General features: G+C 45.1%; 1 protein-coding gene across 6 annotated transcripts in view; it reads right to left on the reverse strand.

The window, feature by feature from the left end:
* LRRCC1 (leucine rich repeat and coiled-coil centrosomal protein 1) overlaps positions 1-21,387 on the reverse strand; it is a 55,150-nt gene that overhangs the window by 4,534 nt on the left and 29,229 nt on the right. For all 6 annotated transcript variants that reach the window (XR_012901347.1, XM_075920450.1, XM_075920448.1 and 3 more), the window contains 6 exons: positions 13,814-14,015; positions 12,852-13,037; positions 10,611-10,785; positions 3,326-3,489; positions 2,526-2,734; positions 1,724-1,861 (listed from right to left, as the gene is read on the reverse strand). Coding sequence is in view for 5 of the 6 variants with exons in the window: in XM_075920450.1 (XP_075776565.1) it covers positions 1,724-1,861; positions 2,526-2,734; positions 3,326-3,489; positions 10,611-10,785; positions 12,852-13,037; positions 13,814-14,015 (1,074 nt within the window). In the remaining variant the exon portion in view is untranslated. The remainder of the gene's footprint in view (positions 1-1,723; positions 1,862-2,525; positions 2,735-3,325; positions 3,490-10,610; positions 10,786-12,851; positions 13,038-13,813; positions 14,016-21,387) is intronic.

Raw genomic sequence — 21,387 nt, forward strand, 5'->3', positions numbered from 1 at the left:
GCTATCTTGTAACAAATCGATGTCCTAGTTCTGTGCTCCATGGAAAGCATGGAAAGCTCTGAAAGCACTCTTGATAGAGAATTGAAATCATATACTGAAACATTAAATGGGTCCAAATGCAAAAACAACACTCCAATATTTCAGTAACAATGTGGGAGAAGAAAAGGAAATTGAAATTCTTACTTATTCTTTTCCCCTCAAATGTACTAGGCATTAAAAGGAAAACCTAAATGCTGGCAATTAATGATAGCTGCTTGTCTGGTGCTGCAACAACACAAATGCAAAGTTACACAAACAGGAATACACATTTAACTCTGAATTAATTTATGCCAAATGGGCCTCGTATCTGTAGATTACAAAATAATGTCTAAAAAAAAATCTTAACTCCTATATAAATTCAGTGTGGTCACAGATCTAATCTCCAATAGGTAGTAACTTCAGCTGAGTAATAAACACTGGGGATGTCAATGTGTAGTTAAATACCCAATCAACTGATAAGCTTAGGCTTATCTGTTAATCTTATGGACTACAAACATTCCTTCTCTTACTTTATCAGATAGAAAGGGGGAGGCGGCAAAGAGGGCCCAGTACAATGGGGAGCTGGCTGTTAAGCTGGTTCCCCACGAGCACAGGATCTGAGAAGCTGCCTTTCCCCTCCCTCCAGTGCTGCTGCTTCTGCTAGAGGCAGCAGTGCAGAGGGTGAGAGGGGACAAGTTGGAGCTGGTATATGCAGGAGCTGACTTTCAAGCCAGCTCCCCATACATGTCGGCTCATGCGGAGCCGCCTGCCCTATTCCCAGCACTGCCGAAGAACAGTCTAGCCATGAAGGGCCCAGGCTCACCACAAACAGAGGCTGCTCTGTGGGATGTAGGCACAGCCTGTCTGTAGGGAGCTCTGCCCTCCTGCAGACAGGGGCTGCTGCTGTGGAGAAGCCTCAGTCCATGGTGAGCTTGGGCCTGCTGCAGACAGAGGCTGCTCCACGGGATGCCGGAGAGCTCAGGCCCCCCAGGCAAACAGAGGCTGCTGCCACCACTCACTGCTGCCTCTGATCCAGCATCCCTGTTGACCACAGAACTCCATGGCGTCACAAGTAGTAAGAGAAGTCAATAGAAGAGTTTCCCCCCATCAACCTCCTGCAGCCTCGACTTAAGGTACTTTAACTCCAGCTACGTTATTTTTGTAACTGGAGTTATACATCTTAAGTAGACTTTCTCCCTAAGTGTAAACCTGACCAGAGGGCAAGATTCTGCCAATTATCTCCTTCACAGAAGAAGTCCTTACTCATATAAGAAATTCTTGTGTACATAAAAGCATGTTTGGGATTAGACCAGGCCCAGCAAAACATGGCCTGCAGGTCAAATCCAGACCGACAAGCCACTGGATCCGGCCTGCAAATGCAGCGGGGAGCCCCAGGCAGGCTGCCCTGCTTGCCCTGCAGTCTGCTCAGAAAAGCAGCTGCGGGGCTGTTTCTCTTTCAAAACTGTGATCCTGGGAGATGGTGGGGAGGCTTCAGGCGCTGCGCTCACCTCCAGGATAATCCAAAAACTTGGAGTGCCCCCCCCCCCCCCAAAAAAAATTATTGCCCAACCCTGGATCAGACCGATAGAAAGTACTTATAACTTCATTATGAACTCTAGTACTATGTACCAAAGTTTCACCTGTCTTGTATGGTGGAATGTGTACAAGTTTAACAAGGAAACCATTATTAGTATTGTGTCTTTACTTCTGAGTTTGAAGGCTTTTGTTTTTCTCTTCAATCAACTTCTTTTCCTTAATATCAAAGGATTCTTTCATTTGTTTAACTTGTGTCTCCAAATGGCTTAAAAGTTCTCCTTTATCTTGCCACTTCTTATTCATTGTACTGAAAATAAAACACACATGTTCAGGGTGCTTACAGATTCTATCATCTTTTAAAACTGTAAGGGAAAGTGATATATCGATACTTCCCCATTTTCGAGTTCTAATGATCAAAAGTTAGGCTGTGGCCTGCCTACTGAAGTGCTCTTCTCCTAACCAATTTGAAATTTCGGTGTGTCATAACATTTCATTATGCTTATTTACTATATATTTTAGAGAGTTTATGAATCTGTCTGTCCATTTGAGAGTACATTTGTTCAAGAACTCCTCCTAAACCCATGGCATCCAACCAGTTCTGAAGCGGTAGCCACTACTGCAATAGTAAACTAGCCACACTCAACCTGCCAAATAGCTACATGTGGTTAGTGGCTAAACTGTTGGGACACCGTGTTCCTAAACAGTAAGAGTAAGGATCACTAAATTTGGTATGAAGCTTCCTCTTAAAGCAATGTCAGAGTGTGGGTGCGCCAGGACAGCGGGATGTGCCTGGAATTCTATTGTTTTGCATGAAATAGAAAGGAAGGGGTGTAATAGCAGGGAGAAACTGGCAGAAAGCCTGTGCAGCCTGGAAAGAAGCCGCGTGGACAGGCTGCTCAGCCCACATCACCCGAGGCCAGACCCAGACTAAAGGCTGGGTAAGTCTTCTAGTATTATCTATTATACATTACCTGTATGCTTTCCTAATATCTTCCAGTTCTGCTTCTTTTTCTTCTAGCAGTTGTTTTAATTCCTCTTTTCTTTCATTTTGCCTTTCTAATTTTTCCATTATCTCTTCCAACTGCGCAGTTTTTTCATCCAATTGTACCTGAAAAGTCTTTTTGATTTCAACATTTTCTTCATGCTGTTTTCTGATCTGTTCATCTCTTTCCTGTAAACCCTATAAAAAGACAAAAACATCTGCTTTGGTATAAATGAGTATAAACTAGCTATAAATAAATGTAGGTTGAAAATTAGATGAAAGTTTCTAGCCATCAGAGCAGTTAAGTTCGGAACAGGATTTCCAATACAAGAAATGAGGGCTGAAAGATTTGCTATGATAAATGAGGAAAAGATTTGAGCCTCAATGGAATTTGTAATAGTAGTTTAAGTATTACCCTATTGCTTCCTGAATGCAAAAGGAACAGAATAAAGGAGAAAATACCTTATATTGGAATATAAGATTTCAATCAAATTTAAACAACAATTTGTAGTGTTTGCTTCATTAAAACATATTCCATGAGACCCTGCCCTACGTTGTTCTTCTACATTTCTGGTGAAGTACATAAACAAGTTTCAATGACATGATCACAATCATGTCCTACACCCAATGAAGTGTATGAGAGAGTACCCTTGTTAGACTACTATGGCACTGTCTTTCTAATTTTATTCAAGTCATTGCCATAATTTTCATTCCAACTCTGTTTTTGCATACATACATATGTGCGCGCGCACGCACGCGCACACACACACACGCACACACACAACTTACTTCTTTTAATTTCTTAATTGTTTCTGTTTGATCTTCCACTATCTTGGTCTTAATTCTTAGGATATCATTGTCACGTTCACTTTGTTTTTTCAGAATCTCACATTCATTGGCTAGAACTTCAATTTTTGCTTCTAGTTTTCCACGATCTTGAGCAAGAGAAGCTCCTGGACAAACATATCAACGTATGACACTGGAGATCATGAAAGCATTTTTCACACAAATTTCAGAAAAGTGAACATTTTATGCCAGTTTAGACATGCTTATAAGACCTGTGTAGAACAAACTACAGATGGAGAGCTTAATACCATTAAATTATGTTCTTATAAGTTAAGCAACACTTACTGTTTATATCTCTGGGAACTTCTATAATAAATTAACAAAAATACTTCTAGATCTAAACAAATTTCAAGAGACCACCAGATGGTGCTAATCTGTGCTGCTAGTACAGTGCAGCAAAACAAGCAAGATGATAAAAGCCACACATTTTACTCCAACATTTTAAGTTAGCTATCTTCAAGGACATCTGCAACTTATGGGGGACAAATGGCATTATATGAGACAGATATCAATGCAGTAAGTAATGCTATTTAGAACTGAGTGAATTCCCTCAAATCCAATGCAATTCTTCATCATTTTATGTGTTACCCTTTTCTCTGAATTATCAACAAGAGTCAATTAAAGTAACAGGTGAGTGCTAACTGGGGATATGTCTACACTACCCTGCTAGTTCGAACTAGGGGGGTAATGTAGGCATACCGCACTTGCAAATGAAGCCCGGGATTTGAATTTCCCGGGCTTCATTTGCATAAGCGGGGAGCCGCCATTTTTAAAACCCCGCTGGTTCGAACCCCGTGCAGCGCGGCTACACGGGGCTCGAACTAGGTAGTTCGAACTAGGATTCCTATTCCGAGGTGTACCGGTAGTTCGGAATAGGAATCCTAGTTCGAACTACCTAGTTCGAACCCCGTGTAGCCGCGCTGCACGGGGTTCGAACCAGCGGGGTTTTAAAAATGGCGGCTCCCCGCTTATGCAAATGAAGCCCGGGAAATTCAAATCCCGGGCTTCATTTGCAAGTGCGGTATGCCTACATTACCCCCCTAGTTCGAACTAGCAGGGTAGTGTAGACATACCCAGGGAGTTTAGAGAGGGAGTTCTCCAGGTAAAGGAGAAGCAGATACAGGACTCTTGAGGGAAGTGTGTTTTGTTGTTGGGGCTTTCTTACTGTGTGCTGAGCTTGTGTTTGTTGGTGTGTGATGGTGTGGTGGTTTTTTTTTTTATTGTCTGTTTGAGTGAAGCTTTAGAGAGGGAGTTCTCCAGGTAGAGGAGAAGCAGATACAGGAGTCTTGAGGGAAGTGTGTGTTGTATATGGGGCTTTCTTGCTGTGTGGTGAGCTTGTGTTTGTGAGTGAGGGTTGGTGTGTGTTCTTTTTTGTGTATTGCTTATTTATTTATTTGTTTCCCCCTGTGTTTGAGAGTGAAGCTTTTTTTTCTTTTTTCCCCTCCCCACTTCCCCTTTGCCCTCCCCCTCCCCTTGATGGAGATTGTGCTGTGATTGGTAGGTGGAAACTGTTGGCTTCTAATTAAAGTTTGAATTCTAGAAGCCTCTGCTGATTGGCTGAGCCTTGGTAGGGGGAGGGGCTTTATAAGGCAGTGGGCAAGCGACCAAGGAGCTTGCGAACAGGTGAGTGCTAACAGGGAGTTTAGAGAGGGAGTTGGGAAGGGGAGAGAGAAGGGTGTGAGGTTCTCTTGCCTTTCTTTTTAAATCCCTTCTCTAAGACAGCAGCGATGGATGGTTATAGGTCTGCTGTTGTTATCTGCACAGTGTGTAAAATGTTTGTCTTCTTCCCGGAAGAAAGAAGGGATTTCATCTGCACTAAGTGCAAGCTGGTCACAATTTTGGAAGAAAAAAATTAGAGGACTGGAGGTCCAAGTGTCAACCCTACGCTCGATCAGAAAGGATGAAGACTTCCTCGATAGAAGGCAGCGTTTAATCCTTCAAGCACGGAAGGCAGAGGAATCAGAGAGGGCAGTACGTGACCAAGAAGGGAACTGGCAGCATGTAACTTCTAGAAGGGGAAAAAGGCCAGCATGGGAATCCCCCGATGCTATAGAGGTAAGTAATCGCTTTCAAGCTCTCTCCACAGGCTCTGCAGAGGTGAATTCTTTGGAAGGGACCTCACAAGGAAGAAACCAGAAGCGAACACCATCTACTGGAAGGCATGGGATGCGTAGTTCTAGGGATTGGGGTTCCACGGTCACCACCCCCAAAAGAAAACTACGGGCGGTGGTGGTCGGGTACTCCCTCCTAAGAGGGACTGAACCATCCCTCTGCCGTCCGGACCTGGAATCTCGAGAGGTGTGCTGCTTACCGGGAGCTCACATTCAGGATGTGACTAAGAGGCTTACCAAGCTGATCAAACCTTCCAATTGCTACCCCTTCCTGCTTCTCCACGTAGGAACTAATGATACGGCAAAGAATGACGTTGAGCGGGTTACTGCGGATTATGTAGCGCTGGGAAGAAGGATCCAAGAATTCGGAGCGCAAGTGGTGTTCTTGTCCATCCTCCCTGTTGAAGGGAAAGGACTGGGCAGGGATCGTCGAATTGAGGACGTAAATGCGTGGTTGCGCAGGTGGTGTCACAAAGAGGGCATTGGTTTCTTCGACCATGGGACTCTGTTCCGGGCACAAGGATTGTTAGGAAGAGATAGGATCCACCTAATGAAGAGAGGAAGGAGCATATTCGCGGGAAGGCTTGCAAACCTAGTGAGGAGGGCTTTAAACTAGGTTCGTCGGGGGATGGTGACCAAAACTCTGAGGGGAGAGGGAAAGTCGGATACCGGGAAGAAATTCAGAGAGGAAGGAGCAAGAAAGGAGGACCTCTGTCTCGAATGGAGAAGATAGGGCAATCAACTGGTTACCTGAAGTACACTAATGCTAGAAGCCTGGGCAACAAACAGGAAGAACTGGAGGCCCTGGCCCAGTCCAAGAAATATGACTCGCATGACTGGAGCCCTGTCATGGAAGGGTATAGACTGTTCAGGAAGAACAGGTAGGAGAGAAAAGGAGGAGGAGTTGCGCTATATGTAAGAGAGCACTACGATTGCTCTGAACTCCAGTATAAAGAGGGAGAAAAACCTGTTGAGAGTCTATGGGTTAAGTTTAAAGGAGCAAACAGCAGTGATGTTGTGGTTGGTGTCTGCTACAGGCCACCGAATCAGGTGGATGAGGTAGATAAGGTTTTCTTTGGACAACTGAGCGAAGCTTCCAGATCGCAGGCCCTGGTTCTCGTGGGGGACTTTAATCACCCTGACATCTGTTGGGAAACCAATATGGCAGTACACAGGCAATCCAGGAAGTTTTTGGAGAATGTTGGGGATAACTTCTTGACACAAGTGCTGAAGGATCCGACCAGGGGCTGTGTGCAGCTTGACCTTCTGCTCACAAACAGGGAGGAACTAATAGGGGAAGTAGAGGTGGGTGACAACCTGAGAAGCAGTGATCATGAGATGGTAGATTTCAGGATCCTGACCAAAGGAAGAAAAGAGAGTAGTAAAATACACACCTTGGACTTCAGAAAAGCAGATTTTTACTCCCTCAGAGATCTGATGGGCAGAATCCCATGGGATGCTAACATGAAGGGGAAAGGAGTCCAAGATAGCTGGCAGTATTTTAAAGAATCCTTATTGAAGGCACAGAAAGAAACCATCCCGACACGTAGCAAGAGAGGCAAACATGGTAGGAGACCGGATTGGCTTACAGGGGAAACCCTTGGTGAACTTAAGCACAAAAAGGAAGCTTACAAAAAGTGGAAACTTGGACAAATGACCAGGGAGAAGTTTAAAGGTATAGCTCGAGAATGCCGGGGGGTTATCAGGAAGGCGAAAGCACAAATGGAATTGCGACTGGCTAAGGATGTGAAGAATAACAAGAAAGGTTTCTACAGGCATGTTAACAAGAAGAAGGTGATCAGAGAGGGTGTGCGGTCCCTAATGGATGAAGGAGGTAACCTAGTGACAGATGATGTGGGGAAAGCTGAAGTACTCAATGTATTCACGGACAAGGTCGGCTCCTGGACTTCTGCGCTAAGTGATGCAAGATGGGATGAAGATGGACAGCCCGTGGTGGGTAAAGAACAGGTTAGGAACTATTTAGAAAAGCTAAACGTACATAAATCCATGGGTCCGGACTTAGTGCACCCGAGGGTACTGAGGGAGTTGGCAAATGTCATTGAGGAGCCTTTGGCCATTATCTTTGAAAAGTCATGGAGATCGGGAGAAATCCCGGATGATTGGAAAAAGGCAAATGTAGTGCCCATCTTCAAAAAAGGGAAGAAGGATGATCCAGGGAACTATAGGCTGGTCAGTCTTACCTCAGTTCCTGGAAAAATCATGGAAGGGATCCTTAAGGAATCCATTTTAAGGCACTTGGATGAGAGGAAAGTGATTAGGAATAGTCAGCATGGATTCACAAAGGGAAAATCGTGCCTGACCAATCTGATTAGCTTCTATGATGAGGTAACTGGCTCGGTGGACATGGGGAAGTCAGTGGATGTTATATACCTTGACTTTAGCAAGGCTTTTGATACCGTCTCCCACAATATTCTTGCCAGCAAGTTAAAGGAATGTGGATTGGATAAATGGACGGTAAGATGGCTAGAAGGTTGGGCCCAGCGGGTAGTGATCAATGGCTCGATGTCAGGATGGCGGTCGGTTTCTAGTGGAGTGCCCCAAGGTTCGGTTCTAGGACCAGTTTTGTTCAATATCTTTATTAATGATCTGGATAAGGGGATGGATTGCACCTCAGCAAGTTTGCGGATGACACTAAGCTGGGGGGAGAGGTAGATATGCTTAAGGGCAGAGATAGGGTACAGAATGACTTACACAAATTGGAGGATTGGGCCACAAGAAATCTGATGAGGTTCAACAAGGACAAGTGTAGAGTTCTGCACTTGGGACGGAAGAATCCCAAGCATAGTTACAAGCTGGGGACCAACCAGCTAAGTAGTAGTTCTGCAGAAAAGGACCTGGGGGTTACAGTGGATGAGAAGCTGGATATGAGTCAACAGTGTGCCCTTGTAGCTAAGAAGGCTAATGGCATATTAGGTTGCATTAAGAGGAGCATTGCCAGCAGATCCAGAGATGTCATTATTCCCCTTTCTTCGGCATTGGTGAGGCCCCATCTGGAGTACTGTGTCCAGTTCTGGGCCCCCCACTACAAAAAGGATGTGGACGCATTGGAGAGGGTCCAGCGGAGGGCAACCAAAATGATTAGGGGGCTGGAGCGCATGACTTATGAGGAGAGGCTGAGGGAGTTGGGTCTGTTTAGTCTGGAGAAGCGAAGAGCGAGGGGGGATATTATAGCAGCCTTCAACATCCTGAAGGGAGGTTCCAAAGAGGATGGAGAGAGGCTGTTCTCAGTAGTGACAGATGGCAGAACAAGGAGCAATGGTCTCAAGTTATGGTGGGAGAGGTCCAGGTTGGATATTAGGAAAAACTATTTCACTAGGAGGGTGGTGAAGCACTGGAATGGGTTACCTAGGGAAGTAGTGGAGTCTCCATCCCTAGAGGTGTTTAAGTCCCTGCTTGACAAAGCCCTGGCCGGGTTGATTTAGATGGGATTGGTTCTGCCTAGAGCAGGGGGCTGGACTTGATGACCTTCTGATGTCTCTTCCAGTTCTATGATAAGGGGATGGTTTGAGAACATGATCTTGGTAACTAATTGACCATTCATTATCAGTGGGAAATAGGTCAACGGAGTTACTATAGAGAACTTTCTGGGTGTCTGGCTGGTGGGTCTTGCCCACATGCTCAGGATTTAGCTGATCGCCATATTTGGGGTCGGGAAGGAATTTTCCTCCAGGGTAGATTGGCACAGACCGTGGAGGTTTTTTGCCTTCCTCTGTAGCATGGGGCACAGATCACAGCTGGAGGATTCTCTGCATCTTGGGGCCTTCAAAGTATTTGAAGGCTTCAATATCTGAGACATAGGTGAGAGGATTATTCTAAGAGGGGTGGGTGAGATTCTGTGGCCTGCACTGTGCAGGGGGTCAGACTAGATGATCATAATGGTCCCTTCTGACCTTAAAGTCTATGAGTCTATGAAAGTAGGTTGCACAGTTGTTCCAGCTACCATATGAGATGAGATGTATATTACCCAATACATTAGGAGTACTAGCAAGGCCAATTTTGAATCACCACGCCTGTTCCATAACAACGCTTCTGGCATTGTGTCTGAAACTTAAATTAAATAGATTTAAAAAAGCCACCCAAATTTCATTCCGGCAAGCATAACATTTTGCCAAATATATAAACACACCTGAATGAAAAAGGAGGGCATATTTCTTCTTCTGCAAAGTGAGAACAGGATACATAGAATATTTGTTGAGTTAACATCTTTGAATATACTGAGATACTATGATTGGTTTTATGGATATCTTTACACCATTTTTCTAAGTGTTAATGAACTGTTGCTGTGACATCAAGTAATCGCTTGCACAAAGTAATGGCCTGCACAAAGTAATATCTAGCAAATTATCACCACCACTATGTAAAAAAGGAGAGAGAGAGAGAGAGAGAGAGAGAGAGAGAGAGAGAGAGAAGATTGTGACAATATTTTTTCCTGTTGCAATTCATAATTAATGTGCGTTGGAGCATTACATAAAAGATAATCACAAGTGTCCTTCCTAACAGACATATATCATATATAAGTAAAAACAAAATAAAAAAGTCACATGGTCAGGTAATCTGAAGTATCCCTTATTGGATTTACACACTAAAATAAATAAATAAAATATAAAAACCAAGTCAGTTCATTGAGTGAACAGAATACCTCACAAAATTATAATTAGTAACAACTTATTTTTTTTATCTTGGATCTCATATTCTGATGAATTTTAACATTTAACTATGGTATCCTGATGGGTTTATTTTATTTTTCACATAACCAGAATAAGCAACATTGTGTTTAGTGAAAATTATAAACTCAAAAAGTTAACTGTTTATGATTTTTCTGCAAGGTTCCTGTTCCCTGGGATTTTATTACTCATTTGTTGTATATCTTCAATCTGTCCTTCTATTTAAAAAAAAACATACAGTAGTAAATATTTATGCCACTCCTATAAAAAGTAGTCCTTTCTGTGTCAAATAAGAAATTAGGGAGGGTTTGTCTCAGGTAGAGCTATGGTCCACTGTGGCACTATAACTGGTGAGGGAAGAAATGCAAGTGAAATATCTATAAAATTGTTCTTTATGCTGATATATTACACAAAAAACTGTTGAATTTTTACCCTGTTGCGCCAATTCTTGTCCCCATATTTTTCTTTCCATTTTTAATCCTTCAATTACAGATTCTTGGGCTGTCAGTTGAGAAATAAGTTTTGATTTTTCCTGTTTAAGGAGTTCAATTTGAATAGTTTTTTGTTTGTCCTCCTCAACCATACTTTCAAGTGTTCGGATTCGATTCTATATATAAGAGTAAATAATAGAGGAAAAACAATAAGTTTCTGTAAGATAAATAGTCAGAAATTCAGTACTATTAACACCATTCAACTATGACCGTTAATTCTAATTAGCTATATTTAAGTGGCTATTCTATTGCACAGGTGTTGTCTGATAAAAATTGGCATCTTTTACCAGCAATGAAGCACAGACGCTTCATCTGTCAACATTGTTTACACATTTCCCCCCCACAAACCTAATTATATAAAGTTTTCTTGTAAATATATATTTATATAATTTAAAGGAAGGTAGGATAACTTTGTAATTAAAAGAAGTTCCAAAAATTCTGAAAAGAGGAAGTGGAAAATTTAGGTTGCACAGCAGAAGTTAATTCAAAGGAAACAAATGAAGGCTGCACTGAGGTGAGCTGTCATCCCTTGAGACATTGCATATAACATGAAACATGCCATGTCCATTTTTCCCATCTTATGAATATGCTTTTATAAAAAAGTATTATGTACTTTTAAAATAATTTCTAAGAATCATCAAGTCTTCAGCAGTTATTCTCTGACAAATTCCATTTGGCATAATACTACAATAAATTTGAGAACCTATCTTCTTTTTGAAAGCAGACTTAATTCAAGTTACTTATTTAGTGTCAAGAGACTGCAGATTGCTATGCATATCTTTTCACTGGCTTCTTGGAAAAAGCTACAAGAAAAAGTTCATGATAGATAGACTTATATTTAACAGCTGGAAGGCCTGGTCATAATATTGTTATGGCCATTTGTGATTATAATATTGTAGATAATATTTACAGAGTGTGCTGCATACTAGAGATATAAGCGACTAGTCAACTATCTGATAAGCAAAAGCTTATTGGATAGTTGACTAGTCGCTTCTCCCCGTGCTGGGGGAAACAGGGGGAACGAGGGGAGCAGGAGCTGATGCTGGGGAGGGCCAGCTTAAAAGCCAGTTCCCCCAAGCACCGTCTCTGCAGGGGTAAGGGGGTAGCGGGGACCAGGTGTGAGTTAGGAATCAGCTGATTCCCAGTTTGCGCCCAGTCCCAAACACTGCACTTCTGTTGATTCCTGGCTCGCTCTGGGTCCATCCTCCACCCCCCGCACTGCGCTTTAGCTTTTTAAATGCCAACAGGCTCTTAATACAGTTAAAAGGCAGTGCCACAGCTAACCCTGCTGCAGCTCCCTCGCTTATCAACTAATCGACTAGTTGATTAAACTGCATTTAACATCCCTACTAATGTAAATTACATGTAGTTGCTATTATATCATTATGTAATTACTGTAATAATGTTCGTTATATAAATCCTAGTAACAGTACTTTATGCAGTACTTAGCAAGTAAATGAACTAATTTGTGTCCAACCATTTTAAAATAACTGTTCTGCAGCTAAAACACAGTCATTTCTGAGTTTACAAAAAAAAAAAAAAAAAAAAAAAAATCACAGTATTAGATATTCTCTGAATCTCAGTTTCCAGTAGTTACTGTCATGTACAATTTGTTAACATTGCAAAATAGGAGTGCAATTGTGAGGAATTGTATGAGTGTGTATTTGGCTATAACTGTGCACCTGAGACGTCAATGTGTGACTGTTAAGGACACAAGAATTGAGTTTGTTATGAATACTAATATTGGCTAAAAATGGAATAAGGAAATGCGTAATGTTAATTTTAAGCTGAAATATATCTAGTATAGATAGGTTCGACACCCTCGAGACTTGACTGGTCCTGGATGAGGGATTTTTCTGAAACAGGGAGGTCTTTTCTCACCCTTCTGCTGCCAGCACCACAGGGCTTCCTGGCTCGCCTAGCAAGGTCATAAACTGGGCTTCCTACTCCCCCTCTGCTGCTGCTCCCCACATGCCAGACTCAGTTGAGCTGCGTGGGGAGCTACGCACTGGCTCCAGCACCTCATCAGGCCAAGATCCTGCCTCCTTTTTCCCCCTGGAATATCTGTAGTCTGGCCAAACCAGCGAGTCATAGTTTATAGAGATGCAACCTGTATTGTTAATGTTGCAATTTCTTGTCTAAAATACTTTATAATTTTAAAAAAAGGCTTAAAAACATATACCTTTAGATTTGCTGTTGTTTCTTGTTTTGATTTTACTACCTCCGCAATCCTTGTTTTCTGTTCTTTCACCATGGATGTCAGCTCTTGAATCAGAGCTGCTGACTGCTTTTCCTTTTGCTGAGATTGAAACAGGGCACACTTATGTTCTGCTAACTCAGCAGTAACATTTTCAAAACCATCCTTTACCTGTATGATGAAAAGATGTTAATAAAAAGATTAGCTTTCCAAATGTGTCGGAGTTGGGTAGATTGGAAATACAATCTGGTAATCTGAAATAATGGAAGTGAGACTAATTCCATACATTCCGAAAGGCATTTTATATTACTTGATGTATGTTAAATTATGAATGCATGGAATTTACTAAGTCAAACTAAATGAAAAATGTTTGAAATACCATTATCACAAGATTAAATTAAAGCCAATGTTAATCTCTCTCTCTCATATATATAAAAAAACTTTTTCTGCGGGATGAGAGAGTGATGTCATAACATCACTCTGCGTCCTGCAGCCCCTCCTTCCCTGGTGCTCTGTGGCTGGAGGGAAGAGTGAGGGCCCAGCAAGGCCACGGAGAGGCCTCCATCTCCCCTGCAGGCTAGGGGGAATAGTGTGTGGCCTGCGTGGCCCAAAGCCATCAATTGCATGGCCTTCCCCCGTCATGGGGGGGAGGCAGCAGCCGGAGGTAGAGATCTGGGGCAGCTGCTGCCTCAGTTCAGCTCAGCCTGGCTCCCCCCAGAAGCTGGGCAGGGGGGAGGAGGGGAGAAGAGAGGACGAGCTGGGGTTGTGTATCCCCAAACAGGGAGGTTCATGAGCGTAGTGAGCAGGTGGCATTGTCCCCTAATAACTTACTCATTGTTGATTAACGAGCAAGGCAAGAAAAGGGTTTTTTTGTTTTTGTTTAAGAGTACAGAATTTTACAATCTCCATGACACTACACATTTTGCAATACACTATCTTAATCTTACCTCTTTAAACCTTTTGGCTTCAATAGTTAAAGCAACACGAAATTCATTTTCTAGCTCCATATACTGCTGGTTTAACATACTTATTTTCTCTTGAAATTCTTTAATACGTTCTTCATGCCTCTGCTTTTCTTTAGCCATTTCTTTTGACAATGCATCTTGGAATTCAGATCCATTCAAAGCAACTCGGGTTTCAAGTTCTCTCCTGGAGTTACCAAACATATGTATATTACATTTAGAATTACAGTATCTTTCAATACTAGGTTTATTATAAAAAATTAAAAACTATGTAATAAGATAAAATCCACGTATTTTCATTATTGTCCTTCAAGTAACACTCAGTTTTTATGAAGGTCAAAGAACAGTGAGCAGATAATCCATGTTTCATACTTCAGTATAACAGCACAATTCCAATAAAGAGGGAAAAACAAACTATTTAGTGGGGAGGGGAACCCCACAGTTGTAATTGCCTAAGGATGCTGATGGATGTTTCCCTTAGCATCAAGCATCAGTTAACATACCTTCATTCTCAGGGCTTGACAAACGGCTGAATTTCAGCCAGTTGCTCCGTGTGCCCCATTCACCGGTGCTTCGCGCATGTGCAGTGCCAGTCTGGCGCATGCGTGGTGCGGGGCTGGCGAGTAGCTCTTGTAATTTCTTGAAACTTTAAAAGACTGCTTCTTGGAGCAGCTGGTTCTGGAACCCACAAGGGGGAGAGGCTATTCTTGATTTAGTCCTAACTGAAGTGCAGGATCTGATTCAAGAGGTAAATGTAACTGGATTGCTTGGAAATAGTGACCATAATATAATAAAATTTAACATCCCTGTGGTGAGAAAAACCTCAGCAGCCTAACACTGTGGCATTTAATTTCAGAAAGGGAAACTACACAAAAATGAGGAAGTTAAACAAATTAAAAGGTACAGTGACAAAAGTAAAATCCCTTCAAGATGCATGGAAACTTTTCAAAGACACCATGATAGAGGCCCAACTTAAATGTATACCCCAAATTAAAAAATACAATAAGAGAACAAAAAAAGTGTCACCATGGCTTAACAACCAACTAAAAGAAGCAGTAAGAGATAAAAAGGTCTCTTTTTAAAAGTGGAAGTCAAATCCTAGTGAAGAAAATAGAAAGGACCATAAACTTTGTCAAATTAAATGTAAAAATATAATAAAGAAAAGCCAAAAAGGATTTTGAAGAACAGCTAGCCAAAAACTAAAAAAGTAATAGCAAAATGTTTTTTAATTACATCAGAAGCAGGAAGCCGTCTAAACAACCATTGGGGCCCTTGGATAATCGAGATGCTAAAGGAGCCCTCAAAGATGATAAAGCCAGAGTGGAGAAGCTAAATGAATTCTTTGCTTCACTCTTCATGGTGGAGGATATTGGAGACATTCCCAAACCTGAGCCATTCTTTTTAGGTGACAAATCTGGGGAAATGTCCCAGATTGAGGTGTCATTAACAGAGGTTTTGGGACAAATTGATAAACTTAACAGTAAGAAATCACTGCATCCGATGGCATTCACCCAAGAGTTCTGAAAGAACTCAAATGGGAAATTGCAGAACTACTAACGGTGGTTTGTAACCTATCCTTTATATCGGTTTCCGTACCTAATGATTGGAAGATAGCTAAAGTGACGCCAATATTTAAAAAGGGCTCTAGAGGTGATCCTGGCAATTACAGACTGCTAAGTCTAACGTCAGTACTGGGCAAATTAGTTGAAACTATAGTAAAGAATGAAATTGTCAGAACATGGATGAATATAATTTATTGGGGGAAGTCAACATGGTTTCTGTAAAGGGAAATCACACATTACTAATCTGCTAGAGTTCTTTGGGGGGCAAAAGAGGGGGTCAACACACATGTGGACAAGAGGGATCCAGTGGATATAGTATAGTTAGATTTCCAGAAATCCTTTGACAAGGTCCCACAATAAAGGTTCTTAAGTAAAGTAAGCTGTCATGGGATAAGAGCGAAGGTCCTTATGTGGATTGATAACTGGTTAAAAGACAGGAAAAAGAGAGTTACTCACCTGGTGCAGTAACGTCTGTTCTTCGAGATGTGTCCCCCCGTGGGTGCTCCACTCGAGGTGCTGGGCTCGTCCCGGCACTGCAAACCGGAGGAATTTTCACTAGCAGTAGCCCCCTGCCGGACCGCGCATGCGCGAGTGTCCCCTTCGCGCCTTTCATCTGAGCGCGGTCCGGTCTCGTCAGTTTCCTCCCAACCGGAAGCATCTGAAAGACATAAATAGAGGCTCCGAAGCAGGGAGGAGGGTGGGACGTGGAGCACCCACGGGGACACACATCTCGAAGAACAGACGTTACTGCACCAGGTGAGTAACTCTCTTTTCTTCATCGAGTAGTGTCCCCGAGGGTGCTCCACTCGAAGTGAGTACACAGCAGTGGTCCAGCGTGACCTGAGTGCTTCGGACCTATCGCTTTCGGGCTGTAGACAAGACAGCCTGAGCTACCCTCGAATCGGAGTTAAGTATGTTCGCACGGGCATAGTGTTTAGCGAATGTGAGGGTGGACGACCAGGTTGCTGCACGGCATATGTCCTGCAATGGTACTCCACGAAGATAGGCAATGGATGTAGCTATGCCCCGGGTGGAATGAGCACGAAGACCGCTCGGAAGAGACTTGTTGCGCAAGGCGTAACATTGCGTGATGCAAGCAACAACCAAACGGGAAATGCGCTGTGCAGAAAGCAGTTTGCCTTTGGAGCGTTCGGCTGTAGAAAGGAAAAGCCGTTGAGATTTTCTAAAGACTCGAGTTCTGTCAAGGTAAAAGGCCAGTGCTCGCCTGACATCTGGGGTGTGTAGACGTACTTCTTCCAATGAGGAGTGAGGCTTCGGGTAGAAAGTCGGTAGAATTATAGGCTCATTTATATGGAAAGCAGAGTTGACCTTTGGCAAAAACGCTGGTTGGACACGCAGTACTGCCGCATGACTGAAGAATTGCGTATACGGTGGATCGGCGGAAATAGCTGCTAATTCACTTACTCGACGCGCCGACGTGATGGCAAGCAGAAACACAGTTTTCATCGTGAGCATCCGTAGACCACACGTTGCAAGCGGCTCAAAGGGTGTGCGAGTCAGAGCGTCCAATACCAGAGGTAAGTCCCAAGGCTCTGGTGGGATCCTGTGGGCCGGATACAAGTTGCCTAGCCCCTTCAGGAATCTCTTGGTGATAGGGTGGGCGAACACTGAATAGCCGTCAACGGGAAGACGGAAGGCTGAAATTGCCGCTAGATGCACCCTCAGGGACGAAATAGTTAGCCCCGTCGTCTTTAGATGCATCACATAATCCAGTATCTGTTGTATAGACGACAAGTGTGGGTCAAGATCCTTTGCCAAACACCACGAATGGAAACGGCGCCATTTGTATAGAGATAGGATTTACGCGTTGTACTGCGTCTACTGTTAACCAATACGCGTCTCACTTCTTAGGAACATAAAAGTTCCGAAGCTTGGAGCCAACTAGGAGCCATGCTGTGAGGTGCAAGCGGTCGATGGCTGGGTGAAGAACCGTGCCGTGTTTCTGGGATAGCAAGTTGGACAGTTGCGGTAGTCGTTGTGGATAGGCTGCTGACATTCTTGACAGCTGTGTTAACCAAATCTGTCTGGGCCAGAAAGGTGCTATCAGAATCACTGTTGCGCCATCCAGTGCTATCTTCTCCAAAACCCTTGGAATGAGTGGAAGAGGAGGAAAGGCGTACAGTAATTGGTGGTGATCCCAGTCCAGAAGGAAGGCATCGCCGAGAGAGTTCGTGCCGATGCCTGCTCGTGAGCAATACTGAGGACATTTCCTGTTGTGTTGAGTGGCGAACAAGTCCACCTTGGGAAAACCCCATTGCAAGAAGATGTCGCGGAGCACTTCGGGATGCAATTCCCACTCGTGCTGTGAGAGGAAATGCCTGCTCAGAGTATCGGCAATTACATTGTCCTTGCCAGGGAGGTATGCTGCAGTTATGGTGATACCTTGTTGAATAGCCCAATTCCACAGGCGCACAGCCTCCGCACACAGGGAGCGGGAGCGTGACCCCCCCTGCTTGTTGATATAATACACCGTGCATATGTTGTCGGTGAGAATCTGTATGGAATGTCCTCGGATGATGGGCAGAAAGTGCTTGCAAGCCTTGAAGACTGCTCTTAGTTCGAGAAAATTTATATGCTGAAGCGATTCCTGGGGCGTCCATAGACCCTGCGCACGGAGCTCCCGAAGGTGGGCGCCCCAGCCGAGTAGAGAGGCATCTGTAGTGATTTGTAGAGCCGGTTTCTGGGCATGAAAGGGGACCCCTGTTAGCATGTTGAAGGGGTTGTCCCACCATGCCAGGGAAGATCGCACCTGACTGGGCAGAGAAACCACCCTGTTCGTACTGCGCACCCGGGGCGTGTACACAGTGAACAGCCAATGTTGAAGACTTCGCATATGGAGTCTGGCATGCGGAACCACATATGTGGTGGCTGCCATGTGTCCCAGTAGTTGCAGACAGGTAAGTATTCGGGACTTCGGAGAAATTGATATTGATTGTACCAGGTCCTGTATGAGTTGAAACCTCTTTATCGGCAAGTATGCCTTCGCGGTTAGGGAGTTGAGTCTTGCGCCGATAAACTCCAGGTCACGAGTAGGTGTTAGGAAGGACTTCTCGACATTGATTATGAGCCCGAGGGCTGTGAACAAAGCGGTAGTTATAGACACTGCCCTTGTGGCCTCGTCGAGTGTGGGAGCCTTTAGCAGGTAATCGTCCAGGTATGGGAAGATTGTAATATCGAGACGTCGCAGGTAGGCCGCCACTACCGCCAGGGTCTTGGAGAAAACCCGTGGGGCCGCCGATAGTCCGAAAGGCAGCACGCGATATTGATAGTGGTCGGACCCCACTGTGAACCGAAGGAATCTTCTGTGCGCCGGGTGTATGGTTATGTGGAAGTAGGCGTCCTGAAGATCGAGGGACGCGAACCAATCCCCTTTGTCGAGAGCCGGGATAATTGAAGATAACATGACCATCTTGAATTTTTGCCTTCTCAGATGTCGGTTGAACCGACGTAGGTCCAGGATAGGCCTCCAACCCCCTGATTTCTTCTGGGTGAGGAAATAGCGAGAGTAGAACCCTCTCCCCAAAAAGGGTGTCGGCACCCTTTCCACTGCCCCTAATATGAGAAGGCGTGACACCTCTTGATGTAGAAGCGTCTCGGGAGAGGGGTCCCTGAAAAGGGACGGGGCAGGAGGGGAGGGAGGGGGAAGAGAGGTGAAGGGGATGACATATCCTGAAGTAATTATGTCGTGAACCCACCGGTCGGTGGATATGACAGCCCAATGATGCTGATAAGGTCTGAGACGATGATGGAATACGCCTTTTGTGATATCCGGAGTCTCTTAACAGGGGTGGTCCGAAGTCCCTCGATCAACCCATCAAACCTGCTGTCGGCCCTGCTGCTGGACAGGCGTCTTGTTGGGTTGCTGGCGACGCTTCTGGGGCCGTTGTATGGCCTGGCGCGTGGTGTCGCATATGAGAATGGTCTTTGTCTATTGTAGGATATGTATCTCCTACGTCTGTGGGGGGGTGTACATCCCTAGCGTCTTCAAAGTCGTACCTGTGTCCTTGCCCGAGTGGAAGACCTGATCTGTCGACTGAGCAAATAGCGATTTGCGATCGAAGGGCAAATCCTCCACCTTGGCCTGCATCTCCTTCTGGACAGTGGCTTGGTGCAGCCAAAACGCCCGACGCATGACTATGGCCGAAGCTGCGGATCTAGCAGCTACGTCAGCCGTGTCAAGGGCGATCTGCAAGGCTGTTCGGGCGACTGTGTAGCCCTCTTGTATCACTGCCTTAAGCATCTGACGTTTGGAATCCAGCAAGTGCTCAAATAGAGGGATCAGCTTTGAATAGTTATCGAAATCGTGGTTTGCTAGCTGTGCCGCAAAGTTACACATCCTCAGAGCAGAAGTAGAGGAGGAATATACTTTCTTGCCCAAGATATCCAGTTGTTTGGCCTCCTTGTCATTTGAGGGATTCTTGGTCTGAGATGATCTTGTTCTCTGTTGTGCGGCGTCCATGACAAGGGAGTTAGGCTGAGGATGTGTAAAGAGAAACTCCATATCTTTCTGAGAGATGAAGTACTTCTTATCCGACCGCTTATTAGTCGGTAGCGAAGTGGCCGGGGTCTGCCAGATGTCGTTGGTAATCTCCAGTATAGCTTCATCAAAGGGAAAAGCGAGCTTTGACTTTTGGGAAGGTTGTAAATTTTTAAGCAATCGATGTTGTTTCTGTTGCACGTCCGCGGTCTGAACGTCCTGGGATTGTGCAACTCTCTTGAAGAGCTCCTGGAACTGCTTGTGGTCCTCCGTAGTAGACAAGTCTGCAGGGACCACTGCGTCATCCGGCGAGGATGAGGAACGCTGCGCCGGGGAATCAGGGCTTTGCTGTCCTTGAAGAGAAGTGTGTTCCTGCTTATCCTCCTGATATTGCGAATCCAAATCCCCAGCCGAGGATGGTGGCGCTACATAAGGAGCAGACTCGTCCAGACCGTGTGGAGATTGATGCTGAGAAGAATGCGGTGATCGCGATCGCGAATACCTTCTGCGGCAAGATGAATGAGAAGAGTACTCGTGATAATAGCGGTCCTCCCTCCGACTGCGGCAGGGAGAACGGCTGTATCTTCTCAATGTGTCATATCGCCGATGGCAGTCTGTACGGCTTGGGGATCTCGGTGAAAGGGATCTCCTATAGTAGCGTGAGGGCGACCTCGAGTAGCGATCCCGATAGTACCGACGTGGCGATGAACGACGAGGTGACCTATAGTAGGGTTCCCTGGAGGTCGAGTAACGGTGACTGTGACGACGGTAATCAGCATGGGACGAGGTAGGTGAGTCAGGTCCAGGTGAGAAGGTGACACTGTCCGGAGTTATTGATGGTGTCCGGACTCTTGCAGTCTTTTGCTGCGCTTTGGTTGGCACCGAGGGATTGCAGGCAGGCCGAAGAGGTGCTTGTGTCAGAACAGCAAACAGTGGAGAAGCCTCTGCCACTTGAACGTCTGCCACATGAACGGCAGAGTAAAGGCTCGGTGCAGCTTGATCCCCCGAAAGGGTGAAAGCAGGAGGCTGGGCTGGCAGAGACTCATGCGGTGAAGGTGCATCCGGTGCCGATATGCCCGGCACCGAGGAGCCCAGGGCGGCACCTAAGGAAGGCGCTGCGGGTGCCGTCATGGCTGGCTGCGAGCGCGCATGCGCCGGAACTCCCGGTGCCGGGGCTTCCCTTGCCGGCTCCGCAATCGCCGTTAAAGCCGTTGTTGGCACCAACTCCGCTCTCGATCCCTTCTTGGGTGTCGGATCGGAGCTTTTGGGGCAGGCTGTAGTTGGGGCAGAAGAGCTACGGCCCTTGCCTGCCTTGCCCGCGGGGAGTCTCGGCGCATAGCCAGAGCTCCCCGGCTTGCCTGCAGTGGCGCTTGGTGTCCCGTGGATCCTGGGGGCTTGCCCGGGTTGCTCAGGAGATGCAGAGTGCGGCTCGGAGACCCCCGGAGCTTGGAAAGCCTTATTGAACAGAAGGACTCTCAACCTAAGCTCCCGATCCTTTC

The sequence above is a fragment of the Pelodiscus sinensis genome, chromosome 2 (genome assembly GCF_049634645.1).
Source record: "Pelodiscus sinensis isolate JC-2024 chromosome 2, ASM4963464v1, whole genome shotgun sequence".
Taxonomy (NCBI): Eukaryota; Metazoa; Chordata; order Testudines; family Trionychidae; genus Pelodiscus; species Pelodiscus sinensis.